This window comes from Oncorhynchus masou, chromosome 31, assembly GCF_036934945.1.
Source record: "Oncorhynchus masou masou isolate Uvic2021 chromosome 31, UVic_Omas_1.1, whole genome shotgun sequence".
Taxonomy (NCBI): Eukaryota; Metazoa; Chordata; class Actinopteri; order Salmoniformes; family Salmonidae; genus Oncorhynchus; species Oncorhynchus masou.
The window spans coordinates 34,106,970-34,122,354 of record NC_088242.1 but is presented as its reverse complement, the minus strand read 5'-3'; the positions used below and the strand labels follow the sequence as shown (position 1 = coordinate 34,122,354).

The 15,385-nt window shown below is 40.0% G+C and overlaps 1 protein-coding gene across 2 annotated transcripts; it reads left to right on the top strand.

The window, feature by feature from the left end:
• Window positions 1–5,330: 5,330 nt before the first annotated feature.
• Window positions 5,331–15,015, top strand: LOC135523858 (leucine-rich glioma-inactivated protein 1-like). Of its 2 annotated transcripts, XM_064950832.1 has the most exons (8): window positions 5,331–5,889; window positions 6,120–6,191; window positions 6,841–6,912; window positions 7,007–7,078; window positions 11,450–11,521; window positions 11,676–11,845; window positions 13,248–13,412; window positions 13,588–15,015. In XM_064950832.1, exons 1-8 carry the CDS (start codon window positions 5,699–5,701, stop codon window positions 14,406–14,408), a joined length of 1,635 nt encoding a protein of 544 aa, XP_064806904.1. In that variant the 5' UTR covers window positions 5,331–5,698; the 3' UTR covers window positions 14,409–15,015. The 2 variants fall into 2 exon arrangements, with proteins under 2 accessions (XP_064806904.1, XP_064806905.1); XM_064950833.1 differs by lacking the exons at window positions 5,331–5,889; window positions 6,120–6,191; window positions 6,841–6,912; window positions 7,007–7,078 and adding an exon at window positions 10,407–10,427.
• The last annotated feature ends 370 nt before the right edge of the window (window positions 15,016–15,385 follow it).

Genomic DNA, 15,385 nt, shown 5'->3' with positions numbered 1-15,385 from the left:
TACAAACCTGATGAAGTTACACCTGCTCTGTCAGGAGGAATGGGCCAAAATTCAACCAACTTTTGTGGGAAGCTTATGGAAGGCTACGCAAAATGTTTGACCCAAGTTAAACAATTTAAAGGCAATGCTACCAAATACTATTTGAGTGTATGTAAACTTCTAACCCACTGGGAATGTGGTGAAAGAAATATAAGCTGAAAAAAATCATTCTCTACTATTATTCTGACATTTCACATTCTTAAAATAAAGTGTTGATCCTAACTGACCTAAGACAGGGAATGTTTACTAGGATTACATGTCAGGAATTGTGAAAAACTGAGTTTAAATGTACTTGGCTAAGGTGTATGAAAACTTCCGACTTCAACTGTATATCACTATGTTAAGTCAGAATTTCTCGTTGGTGTTGATTCAGCATGTCCATTTCGTAATGGGAAGTCCTTATGGATATATATTGGCAATGTACAGTGTCAACTTGCAGTTGAGCATGTTCACACTGACAATATAGCATATGTGTAATGGACAATGTCCAATCGCGCGTTGGTGTTAATTTCAGCCTGTCCATTCGGTGATGGTAAATCCCTCATTGAATACATATGCAATGTACACTGTCAATTTGCAATGTATTACAATCGGCATTTACCAACATGGATTGGATAGGCTCTAATATACTGCAGAAATGACCAATTGACTGGTTTGTTGAACTTGGGATGGCCGAGCAGTGATAGTGGTTCCTCTCCACAGCTCGTTGGGGTTGATTTTAGCCTGTCCATTTGATGATGGTTAATCCCTCATTAAATACATGGGAAATGTACACTGTCCATTTGCAGTATATTATACTGGCATCAAGTCAGCCATCAGTCAATAAGATATCATACTGACACCAAACTTATACATACTGACACCAAACTCACTTTGTCCAACTTTTTTAGAAGCCAACTATAACATATTTCAGATCCGGCCCACAATTCACAGCCCCTTCTGTTAAAGCCATAAAAAAACCTTCCAAAACATAGTTACATTTGACCTGCGGGTCCAGTTCTGACATTATGTGTAGGCATAGCTGAGGCGACCCCGAATCCCGAGTTGCGGGTCGATAGGTCATTCGGAGCCGGTTTCAATGCACCTAGTCTTGTGATTCTGGGACTTTTCTAAATATCATAATTTTTGCGATGTTAAAAATGAATTGAGTACATTGCAAATGAACGAGGCTGTTTCTCGGCCTGAGAATCTTCTAAAGCCACATAACTCACTATGCACTACCAACTTAAGCTCTAGAACAGGTTTATAACGTTTCAGAGCTCTAGGTCTGACAGTTCTTTGATGGTTCGGACATCGGTATCTATTGTGAGTTTTTTCTTGGACATCTGATTGGAGAACTTGCTGATTTACAGTTAATGAGGGTTGCCTAATCACACATTTTGGAAATGTGTGACCTTTTTAACCCTTCGAAATATCTCCTATCTCCCATTTAAGGCACTTCATGATGTCACAGAAAGCTGAAAAGTAAACACATATCCTCATTTGGGCAGGTTTTTACATAATCCTGAGTTTCAAGTCTGACTGATTTACAGTGGGTTGAATGCAGTGTTTTCCACTAACTGTAGGTTGTGAAATAAAAACCACTTGTAGGGTCAATTAAAACACTTTCAGTTGCTCCAGGAAGCTTAAAATCAACATAGGTAATCCTCATAGTGGCCTGATGGAATGTCATTGAAGTCAGTTTGATATGGCAATCATAACCCACATAGGCATCAGGTTGAAGTTAGGGGAGCAGGCAATGTATTCTGTTAGAAGAAAGCACCATGTTTTCACTGTTAAGGGTTAATTCCACATGGTACAGATCGGGAGGACTTTAGGAACGTTCCTGCTGTTGAATTGTGCCTCTAGCCTTAACGGTTCTACCACTGTCATCCAAAAGTACCTCAAATGTAGGTCAGGCTTCATTTTGGGCCTTGTTCTATGACCTTTCTGGATGTCAATATATTACCTCAATAACAATAGAGACAGCTGCTATTCACACATGTGGCTCTTTATATGCCCCCCAAACATAATCTGGAAATATATAAAATTCAGACTATACATGGATACGGTCAGACTTCATTTTGGGCCTAGTTTTTTTGGACGGTTGCTGCGGTCAGACCGAGTGAGCTACGGTTGAGTAGGGCATCTCCCTGAATTTGGCATGGCCTCGAGCCTAGGTTGATGTAGAGGTACAGGTGACCCTGAACATGTGGCAAAAGGAATTTTGAAAATTGCCTGCACAGAAGCAGAGGTAGAGCATTACCTGTCAACCCATGTTATCCTTAGGGAGAAACTTGGATGTGTCAGACTACATGAACTTGCGTGCGCAGCTAGAATAACTCTGTGGCTTATCCGCCCCAACCTCCTCTGATGAGCCCATCGAAAACTCTGAGTCTCTATGTGACTCAGAGGCCGCAGTATGTCTAAAGCATCATTAAATCACTACAAGTCAGGCTTCATTCCGGGCCTACTATTTGCACGGTCGCTGCGGTCAGACCGAGCGAGCTATGGTCAAGTGGGGCATCACTTTGAACTCGGCACGGCCTAAAGACTAGGTTGATGCCATTTTTTTCCCTTTCTGTAATGATTTAAGCCTGCACATTCTGGGATTTCAGCCTTATTTGACGGTGAAGTTCATACTTCCCCTTTAGGATATGAAGGACCATTCAATCTTTTCATGTTGATATCTGTAGAGGTACAGGTGACCCTGAACAGGTGGCAAAAGGAAATTTGAAAATTGCCTGCACAGAAGCAGAGTTGGAACTTAACCTGTAAACAAATGTTATCCTTAGGGAGAAACTCAGATGTGTCTGACTACATGTACCGGCTACATGTCAGGCTTCATTCTGGGCCTACTATTGGCACGGTCGCTGCGGTCAGACCAAGTGAACTATGGTCAAGTGGGGCATCTCCTTGAACAAGGCACGGAATAGAGACTATGGTGATGCCATTTGCCAACACTTTCAGTGTTGATTTCAGCATGTTAATTTGGTGTCGGTTCATCACTGTTTAAACTTATTGGAAATTAACAACAAGTCAGCCATCAAGCCAGCCATCCATCAGTCAATAAGATATCATACTAACACCAAACTGATACATACTGACACCAAACCCACTTTGTCCAACTCGTTTAGTAGCCAACTATCACATATTTCAGAGCTGGTTCTTTGATGGTTCGAACGCAGATAACTATTGCAGGCTCTGTGTGTCTGTAAGCTCCATGCTGTGTCACTCCATATTGTCTGTCTGTGTGTGTGTGTGTGTGTGTGTGTGTGTGTGTGTGTGTGTGTGTGTGTGTGTGTGTGTGTGTGTGTGTGTGTGTGTGTGTGTGTGTGTGTGTGTGTGTGTGTGTGTGTGTGTGTGTGTGTATGTGTGTGTGTGTGTGTGAGAGTGAGTGAGTACAAAAAAATCACGGAAAATCACAGAAATCACATAGAGCTCTGAAACCCGCCTCAACTGGATCTATAACTTAACGATTTCTCGTAAAGTATGATCGTTAAATATCTGATTCTATTTTTCCTTACACTGTAGGGTTATGTACTTTGATGTGAAACGGTCAAATTAGCACTGTATTACCGTTTTAAAAAAACAACGTTTTTATTACCTTTAATCCCACAAAATGTGCATTAACTCAAAGAGCATTGTGGCCTTGACGCCATCTTGTTTCTGGGCTAAAAGTACATTTGGCCACCCCTGTGCTCACCGAGTTTCGTCTTCGAAGTCTGTTCCGTTTCCGAGAAACGGCCATGTCCATTTGGTGATGTCCATTTGCCATATACAGCCAGTCGCCATCTGGTGGAATTTTCAGGAACAACAGGAAAAAGTCAAAAATATATATATCGCGGAAATGATGTGTCCTGGAAACTTAATTCATTACTTCCCGGAAGACTGGGCCCTAGGGGACGACCTGTGGCCGTTGGCCTATTTTTATAACACCCGAGGATTTCTAGTAAGGGACCATCCATTTGTCATATGGAGATCCTCATCAACCATAAGGGAAATGACACAAGTGTCCCTTATGAAGGGTATGGATGTCACAAGGATGGTTAGGGTAAGGGTAGGGGCTAAACTTAGTGTTTACGTTAGGGTTGTCCCACTGACTGTTTCCACAGACCCTCCTAATGAATAGGAGCCGTTCCGCATGAAACATTCATGGATTTCGTGCGAGCATTAATAATAGCCTGCGTCCCGGTTGTGACTAGAAGGAGTACAGCTACGACTGGAAGTGTCTTTTCGTAGCTGGTTAGGAGAGTATTTTAGCTAACCCTTTACCTAACCTTAACCTAATTATCCTATCCTGCTACATTTATTTTCCTAACCTGCTATGGTAACTGGTAACTCTCAGAAAGACGAAGTCTAATCATGATGTCAGTGATCTTCGAGTCGGAATGTCGTAGCACTAGAAAGAGGCCAGAGTTCCCGAGTTGGAATTCCAAGTTGGATGACTGTTCAAACCGATTTTTCACAGTCAGAACTTGTTTTTCCCCAAGTTCCCAGTTGTTTTGAATGCAGAAAAACCCATAAAACCTACCATTCATTTTTTCCCATAGAGTTTTTTAGAAACACTTCAAATGTGTGTAATGTGTAGGCTTACCCTGGAGTGACGTTTTTGATAACCGTGTAAATCTCTCAAGGACAAGGTGACATCGATATATTTGCCTGTATTTACCCCCCAAAAAATGCTAATTAGCTGCTAATGTGGCTTTCATAAAGAATTACAAATGCCATGATGATCTGGAGAAGACTGAATCGAGGCAAAGGTAAGAATCTCTGTATTAATGATATAATGTTAGCTAAATGTAGTAATGAATAATTGGCTACATTTCTTTAAATGGACTGAACTGTGAAGTGTCTTGTGCAGGTTTTAAATTGACAATACCTGTTAGCAAAGGTGTCAGCTAGAGATGACGTGCAGTAGCTTGCAGGGATTTGTAGTCTTGTGTGAAGTCTACTTCGATGCTAATTAGCATTTTCAAATCTGAGTGTGTATAGAGCCAATTATTTTGATAAGTCACATTGTCCGAGAGAAATGTTATGGTTATGAAAACGTTACGCCAGGGTTAGCCTATACGAAACACAGTCCTTGTTTTAAGTGTTTCTAAAGTCCCCTATGGAAAAAATTAATGGTGGAAAAACAATTGGAACCATTTTCCTGTTCGACAGCTACGTTTTATGGGTACTAGGACACCCCCACTGTGGGGCTCCATACCACCTAGTCATAAAATAAGCGCAGCTCTCTGAGCTCTCTCTCCAGGGACTGAGACTTTCATCATCTCTTATATATATGCACAAGCCAAATAGATGCTCAGTCAGAGCTTCATAATAAAATACAGCCAACCTAGTTACAAAAATATACAATATAAAATTGTGTAGCCTACATTGTGTACATTTTCACTTTTGGAATGACAACGTATTTTGGAGGATTTTAATCCGTCCAAGGATCGGTGACGTTTGCCGTATTTTCCCTGTCCTGCATTTACATACTGCGCCTTGCAGAACGAATCTTTTGGATGAGTGCCTGGTCATTGAGATACAAGCTGCATGCATCACTGCATAACTCGAAGCAAATACAGACATTCAAGATTTGACATTGAAACATTTTAAGTTTGGATATTTAATTGAGGTTCATGTTCAGAAATCTTCGACGGACTGGTTGTCACCAGAGAGCACCAAAAGGATGGGATATGGAAACAAAACCCTGAAAGAATGCACGGTCTTGATTTGCGTCGCCACCATCCTGCTTTTAGCGGAGAGCAGAAGAGTGAAGCAACCTAGATGCCCCGCATCTTGTACGTGCACCAAAGATAATGCATTGTGTGAAAATATAAGATCGGTCCCTCACAGCTTTCCACCTGATGTCTTTTCCTTGTAAGTGCTTGGAATTAAATATTGTAAATTATTGAAATAATAATATTGGCAATGGCATTATGATGGGGATATCGTATGATCTCTCTTTTGTCGAGTATTAGGAACATGTTGAATGGAATAAATAACACCGCAAACAAAGCAGCTAATTAAAATAATGTACGGCTACAATCAAATTCAATGGTTGATATATTATCAATAACGTGAATCTTTTGTACCATGTTTCTATTCAGATCTTTTCTCAAATCAGGATTCACCCAAATCACTGGAGGAAGCTTCTTACACTCTCCAGCGCTACATCTTCTGTGAGTTTTGACGTTACTAAACGATGTTTTATAATATACGTTAACATGATGGTCCATGTGCATTAACAAAGCACAGCTCTGCTCCCTCAGAGGAAGAGCAGGATTATGTAATAACACACTACATGAACTCAGTGGGGCGTAGGATTTTGGTTGCTTAGCTGAAATAAAAACTGCCCAATGAAATGAAACCAAAAACTTTTCTCGGGAATACTGTTACTCCACTGCAGTAAATCGATTGTCTGAAGACCCACCCATATCTCACCATGATAGGCTACAGTGTGAAAACATTTCAGGAAAACATGCATTTGTGGCATGGTGGTTTCCCTCATGCCTAATGATGCAAAATGAGTCAAGAGTTTGTGGGCAATATGAATAATACTGAATAGGCTATGTTATGACAAGTTATGTTGGGACCACATATGTTATTGTTATAGGCTTGTGAAACAGAGTTGTTTTGGAAAGGCAGAGTAAGAAAACATTACAAGTGTGAACAGAAGGATTAGGCTACATGAAAATGAAGTGGTTCACATTTTTTTAGCAGTGGGTTGCTTGGAAACTCAACCACAATTTGAAATATTTATATTCAAGTGTGAGTAAAATAAAAAAAAATGTTATAGAAATGATGGAATGTTAACTATTTTCTTAACAGCCTATTCACTGCCAACACATTTGACTCAATTGATGAGGATGCATTCCTAGGTCTACCGCATCTGGAGTACCTGTGAGTTGTACTCTGTCTATTGGATACGATCCTCAAATGCATCATATGATGATTAAATCTCAAAATATGTTATTAAATGTTAACTCATTCACAGGTTTATCGAAAACAACAAAATTGCAACAATATCACAATATGCATTCCGGGGCCTAAAAGCAGTTATACACCTGTAAGTATAAGAATGTCATTTTTTACTTGATTTACAATCCGAAATCATGGAAAATGTGTTACAACAATGGACTTGTGTCATTTGCATATTGTGTTAATCATACTTGAACATTTTTCGAATCATAAGCTAGTCTCAATGTTTGAGTCTCAAGTTGAGTCCCAAGTAGAACGAGTCAAGTCCAAGACGTGCATTCTTAGTCACACGTTTTTGATTAAGTCAAGTCTCAAATCAAGATTAAAAAAAATATATCTATACGTGCAATGACTTGTTCAAATACAAATATTTGTCAATTGAGGCTACCAGACAGCCTTTTCATTATTTTGTCAACAACACATTTTGATAATGTAATAATTCATTTTAACAACAAATTCCAAATGCAAGCTTCAAAAGTAAATGATGCATTTCAAGCAATATTGACTTACCAAAAGATCCGTAGGCCTATGCTAGTAATTGTTGCTTGATGCCACATTGTGGGTGAGATTGCAAAGTAAACAGTTAGCCTAATATTTTTGATCACCGAACAATTTTGGAGCTGCATTTGACAATCCAACGCACCCGATCCTATAGTTTACAGCAAATCATGGGTTCTCAAACTTTTTGACCCGCAAGCTTTGAAACACTCATTTTTAGAGGTTGCGGATCAAAGAGTTTGTGAACCTATGAACGAGCGAACATATTGCTGATTTGCGTCAAATTGTAGGGAGAGGATTGCCACACATGCAGTTCCAAAAATTGTTTGGTGATCACGTACAAGCACGCGCACGCACACAGATCGAACAAGCGCGCACAATCGCTGCGCGAATGTTGCCTGTCATTACAGCCGTAAACGGTGATGCATTTTTTTAAGCGCAATATTCACTAATAAACGATGTTTTCCACCAGCATTTTGAGCTGAACGTCATTCATATTTGCAATGTCACAGCCTACCTGTAGCCTATTGTCAGGAGAATTCTATACTCCTATTCATTTACCAATTCAATTATGTTACCCTCAGTATGTTTTATCAGGATTTGTAAGATACTGATAGGAACGAAAACAGACCGAGGCCCAGTCTACCAAAGTTAAATGTTTATTCACGGGAACGTTCTGACGTCAAGAATACAAATCAATTCATTTTATACTGACTTCTCACGCCAACATGCACACAAACATACGCATACACATGTCCTGCTACGCGCACACTGTCTGTCTCACTTCCCAGCCGACAGAGATAGTGACTTTGTCCTTGAGACGTACTCCCAGTTCTCTCCCAAATCTCTAGTCAGGTCGGCACCAAGCTCAAGACAGTCTGTGTTTGAAATACCATAAAGACATATTGTTTTGACCTAATTCTGACTATGACTACACATTAATTGATTATGATTTCATACATTATAATCAATTCCATACAATTATATGTTTCAGGGCGGAATATTCTAATCATTCAATTAACAGACAATTCTCACCTATCACCTATGCAGCGGAGGTTGAGGATCAGTTGGAAGACATGGTCTGTCTGTAGCCTTTTTCTTCCTCATAAATATCGTAATTTATTTAATATGTCACATCTTCATCCTATAAGTATTGAAGGAAGTGCTAGGTTAGTTATCTTTAGACATATAACCAGTACCCACCACTGAGGTATATAATTCACCTAATCAAGGCCTATCATCTGAAATATGAAAATGAACAATTAAATCACCAGGTAGCCTATTGTTCTGTCAAAGATCCGTTGCCGATTGCTAAACTGTATTTTATATGGATAATATGAACACAGGCTACTCAGTTTTTTGACAAACAAAACCAGATAAAATGAAACAAGTGCTTTATGGTCACTAATCGGGAAATGTGCCTTTGCTCGCCAATGCTGATGTCCGGTTATTGGTCAAAAGTCTCTGGCTGCATGGAGAGTAAGTGTCCCACAAAATGAATGACAAAACATTACACAACCTGGCCAGATCATTTCAAGTCATCAGTCTCAAAGCAAAGTTGAGTTCCACGTCTTGAGTTTCCAAATCCAGTCTCAAGTCATCAAATTTCTGACTTGAGTCAAAGTCATGTGACTCTAGTCCGCACCTCTGTTGCTTTTCCCATGGTGCATCGCATTATCAAAACCATTGTTCACTGAGGCCTCCCCTAGGTACATTCAAATATTAAGCAAATGTACCTCAGTTGAATTATTGTGAAAACTGCATATGATGCAAATCCTATTTCAGTGATGTTAAGCAAGGTTAGCCTCCCTCACTTCTGCCATATCAAGTTGCCAAAGGACACTGTGGTGGGTCTATGTAAACTTGGTGACCTCGCTGACTGGGAATACTTAGGGGAGACCGGGGATGGTTGTAACACTCTTTTATATATACTGCAAATGCATGCTGTTGTCTTAAATACAAGGAGTGAAAAGTGTTACAATCTACCCCATGATCTGGGTTAGTTGTAAAAGTGCTTGGGGTGAATTGTAACAGATTGAAAAAGTTCATAAATCATGACATGCAACTAATTGTTGAACCCCTTCATTGAGACCACGAGAGCAACATTGCCATGTTTAACATTTTGTTTGGCCGAAATAATAATAAATATAAATAATAATAAAAAAAAATATTATTTTTTTTAACTAGGCATGTTATTTAACCCTCCACTAAATGGTCTTTCTCAACCAGACAACAACTAGGCTAAACTAAACACCTGAACATTTCTGGTGTGTGTGTGATTGTATGTTGAACATTTAATCAGTCACAGTTGCGACAGTGGTACAGGCTTGGTGCCTCCATAATTTGCATTCCTAACACTGCAACCAGACCTTCTCGGACTTGGAATTGTTAAAGTGCTCCATGCACACCATGCAGAAGTTTTCCTCGATGAAGGAATCTGAATCTTCTGGTTCAATCTGCTTTATTTTTTGTATTTTTTTTCTGAAGCAGGACAGTTTTTGTTGTTGTTTGGTGTGGTTTGTTTTGGCTTGCTTCTTTCGATCTGTTTTTCTTTTAGGAAGAGCAACATTTGTTTTGCCTTCTGAGTGCTTGAATGGGTACATCAACTGGGTTGAAATCAGAAGAGTAATCAGGCGTTTCCACCTGGCCTAGAGAGTTGGCCTGGAAGGCAGCTGGAAAGGTGGCCTAGAAGGCAGCTGGAGAGGTGGCCTGGAAGGCAGCTGGAGAGGTGGCCTGGAAGGCAGCTGGAAAGATGGCCTAGAAGGCAGCTGGAGAGGTGGCCTGGAAGGCAGCTGGAAAGATGGCCTAGAAGGCAGCTGGAGAGTTGGCCTGGAAGGCAGTTGGAAAGGTGGCCTGGAAGGCATAAATCAGCTGCCCTCAAGAGATACTCTTGACAACTTCTGCTCCTGCTCGTCAAGGAAGACCCTGTTTCCACTACGGTAGCCTACAAGCTCTCTCGACCCCTTCTCCAGTGGTTTCTTTCTCTCTTTGCAGAATCTGCACAGCATCACATGACATATGCCATACAACTTTGCAACTGATCTGATTGATTCCCCCTGCTCTGTTACACCATTTTACGTTATTTTCAAAGTGTGGAGAGGTATTCCCCTGTCTGTCTTTCTTTTCCATGACCTAGGCATGCTGAAAGTAAAAGAAAACATGTACCAAAAACATCCAGTTTTAGTCGGGGTTAATTGTAACATGTTACAACTAACCCTGACCCTCGCAGCCATTATTAGCTAGCTTCCATTTTAGCTAAATGTTAAAACTTTACCATTGCTAACTTGCATCAAATATCTCTACACAGACTGGTTATAAACCTGATATAAGTTCGGTGAATGAAGCTACACTTTTATACAATCACAGAAACACATTCAGTCAAAATAATGACTTTCTTACCTCAAAATCAGATTTCTGTCAATAGAATTTGCAGAGTTTATCACAGTGACTTGCTTTTTCACACAAGGACTCAGGACTAAACTGAGCATGTGCACAGTAAATCATATGATTCTACCTCGCTCCTGATTGGAGGAATTGCAAGTGTTACAACTGTCCCGTGTCACCACCATCCCGTTTCCCCTACACTCCTTTGTATAGAAAAAAAAAGACAAACATGAGTGGACATATAAGTTTGCCGAATCGTTATTCTAAGAATGCATCGCCTTTCACTATTTTCAGTAGATTGTCTGAGTGTACTGTGTACTCTTGAAAATCGAATTATAACCAAGAACAATATGTCCTGGGGTGCAAAACAAAACATGATATCTGCTCTGTGACCTCTCCTCCTTACTCATTCTGGACCGAAGTGACAGTCAGGGCCCACCCAGAGACAGGGGTAAACATAATGCTGAGTTCCAAGAACAACTCTTTTTGGAAGTCAGACACAATGTATTGTGTTGATTCAGGACATACTGTATTTTGTGGTCTAAAACACAATGTTTTCCTTTTTTTTTTTAATCAGGAGCCTGGCCTATAATAACCTGGGTACATTACCCAAAGATGTTTTCAAGGGCATGGATGCTTTGGTGAAAGTGTGAGTATTTTTTTATTTTCTTCACATAACCAGCCACTTAATCTGCAACATCGCCATCTAAAGTGTACTTATGTAAAACAAAAAAAAGTGTTTTATTTTCATTCAAAATATTCAGGTTTTGATTTATGCATACTGTGTTAACCTGTTTTACCAGGGATCTGAAAGGGAACAACCTGGAATGTGACTGCAAACTAAAGTGGCTGGTGGAGTGGATGCATACTACCAATGCGATGGTTGATCAGATCCTCTGCAGTGGGCCCCCGCTTTTTCAAGGGAAACTGATCAATGACCTTGTGCCCGGGTCTTTTGACTGCATAACTGCAGGTGATTGGTGCAATTATTTAAAATAAAATAAAATGTTATTTGTCACATGCGCCGAATACAACAGTGAAATGCTTACTTACAAGCCCTTAACCAACAATGCAGTTAAGAAAAATACATGTTATTAAGGAAAAAAATCGATGAGTAAAAAATAAGAAATAAAAGTAACAAATCATTAAAGACCAGCAGTAAAATAACAATATCAAGGCGATATACAGGGGGTACCGGTACAGAGTCAATGTGCTCGGGCACAGGTTAGTCGAGGTAATTGAGGTAATATGTACATGTAGGAAGAGTTAAAGTGACTATGCATTGCACACCTTGCATGGGGCAGAGAGAAAAATGATAATTTCCTACAATTCTAAACATTTTGTCATGACTTAAGCCATGTTAATATGATATATGAGTGAGAATGACTGACAAGATCAATGGGGGCCCCCTGGATGTCAGGGCCCTGGGCATGTGCCCTACGTTCCCTTCAGTACTTGGCCACGAATACTACAAATTTAGATTAACTACCAATCTAAAAATTGTTAGCTGGCATGGCTAATTGAGTGTTTGTCAGTGAGTGACATACTAAGAGAAAAACTGTTGAAGGATGCAAAACCACATGTAAAAAATTGCACCTGGTGTATTCTACTATTCTTACTCTCAATAGTAATTTGAGACCATGACGGAGTTCCAAAAAATGACAATTAAGCGACCGCTTATTTTGCTTATGTCTGTAGCCGGCCCTGTGAATGCCAATGCCTCCTCCTCTCTTTCATGTTGGCAAAACGGTCTATGACTGACAGTACACGCAGTACATGCACCTTCAAAAAAGATAGCTCAGATGTGCGAGTGCCTTTTGTATTGTGGAGTAACTACAATATTGTTTTTCCATCCTCAGTTTTTTCCTATCACAGCCATTAAACTCTGTAACTGTTTTAAAGTCATGATTGGCTTTATGGTAAAATCCCAGTGCGATTTCCTTCCTCTCCGGCAACGGAGTTAGGAAGGACTCCTGTATCTTTGTAGTGACTGGGTGTACTGATACACCATCCAAAGTGTAATTAAGAACTTCACTATGCTCAAAGAGGTATTCAATTTTTCTTCCACTTTGACATTAGAGTATTTTGAGTGGACAAGAAAATTACAATTTAATCCATTTTAGTCTCACTTTGTAACACAAAAAAATGTGGAAACAGTCAGGGGGTGTGAACACTTTCTGAAGGCACTGTACTTGAATTCTTGTGTTCAACTTACATCATACTTCTTGTTTTTTTATTCCATTTTCTGTGATCTACATTATTATTGCTTCATTTTTGGGAAATAGCTCTCAAGTAAGAATTTCACTGTACTGTCTTACACCGGTTTTGCACTTGGCGAATAAACATTGAAACATTAAATCTGTTTTGTATTGCAGAGTTTGCCTCTTATCAGCCACTGATGTTTGAGTCCATTTCAGTGGAGTCCTTTACCTTTGGTATGGATACGTTTGTTGTGTTTGCTCAGCCCTTTACTGGAATGTGCAGCTTCCTGGAATGGGATCACGTTGAAACTGTTTTCAGAACCTATGACAGCATTCAAAGTGAGCAATGTTTATTTTATATCACGAGATGTCGAAATGATATGCCATGAATACAGTGTTGTACTATATCTTATGCATCCTAAAATGTATAGTGTATATGTATTTAGTGTTTCTCGCAAATGTTGACTTCATGTTCCTATGTTCTAATACTTTGTTTTTGGTTCTTGTTTTACAGGTACATCCACTGTGGTATGCAAACCCATGGTGATTGATAATCAGCTGTTCATCTTCGTAGCCCAGCTCTTTGGTGGCTCTCACATTTACAAGCGGGACATTTCAGCCAACAAATTCATCAAAATCCAGGATATTGACATCTTGAAAATCAGGAAACCTAATGACATTGAGACTTTCCTCATTGACGGTGAGTCCTTCTTCGTTATCGCAGACAGCTCCAAGGCCGGTTCTACCACAGTGTACAAGTGGAACGGCTATGGGTTCTACTCTCACCAGTCCCTCCATCTCTGGTACCGTGACACAGACGTGGAGTACCTGGAGATCTCTGGAAAGCCCCATCTGATCCTAGCCAGCAGTTCCCAGAGGCCTGTCATCTACCAGTGGAGCAAGAGTCTGAAGCAGTTCGACAGGCGCACTGATATCCCCGAAATGGAGGACGTGTATGCGGTCAAGCACTTCAAGGTGAAGAGTGATCTTTTCATCTGCCTGACGCGTTTTATTGGGGACTCCAAGGTGATGAGGTGGGACGGCGCCATGTTCAAAGAGGTACAGACAATGCCTTCGCGGGGCTCCATGGTCTTCCAGCCAGTCTCCATCGGCAACTGGCAGTATGCCATCCTCGGCAGCGACTACTCCCTGACGCAGATCTATCAGTGGGATTTGAAGAGGGGCCAATTTGTTCACTTCCAGGACCTGAACATCCAGGCACCAAGGGCATTCACTGTGGTGTCCATTGACAACAGAGAGTTTCTGCTGGCCTCCAGCTTTAGAGGGAAAACTCAGATATACGAGCACATAATGATTGACCTGAGTAATAATTAATTAATGAAAACAATTAAGGAGTGTGTAGTTGATAAATGCAGTATCACTGAACACTGTAGGGGATGACTATACTGTAGGGCTATATGCATGATATAGTCCACTAATAAGAATTCCTGATGAATGCCTTGCTAGAAACATCTACTGTATCCCTTTCTTTCACAGCACTCTCCTCTTTTCTTCCTCGTAGACAATGCAATTGTTGACTGACTGCAACTAAGCCCTACACTACGACAATAGCTGTGCTTTAGGTAAAGAAAATAACGAGAACATATTCAAATGTAACTCAAATGTTAAATTTAACATTTAATTGACAAACAATTTGCCAAATAAAATGTTTACGTTTTTATAATGAGCCAATTAATTTATACGATACCGCATTTTGTATGTAGAGGGGACCACTCCAATCATGTTATATCTTTCATATGGAGCTAGTTTTAGATTTTGAAATTACATTTTGAATTTAACCTAATGTAGGCCAAGATATATAACTGCAATACTACAAAAAACATGTGCATTCTAATCTGTAGTAAGAGTGTCTTTTGTTTTTAATTTAGCTGTATTTTATGTATAGTAGGCTAGTAATAAACACATTTCATAAAACCATAAATGCGTTATCTTCATGTCCTTCAATTGCATTAGCCTACACTAGTGGCGGCTGGTGGGAGGAGCTATAGGAGGACGGGCCCATTGTAATGGCTGGAATGGAATAAATGGAACAGTATCAAACGTAGGCCTACACATATTCAAATCTTGATCATTCTATAACAAGAACAGCACTTTAGTTTAGTACCCCAATAATGTCCACTATTCTTTCATATTTTTTTGAATAAGGTGAAGGTTGAACCGTTTTTTGAACGAGACCTGAATTTGGGGTAACGTTTTGGTTGGCCAACTGGCTTGCTCCTTACCGGTATGCCATTTGCTTGAGCGCGGCTAGAAGGGATCCATCTTTTGACAAATTAACGTCAAAAGTTTTT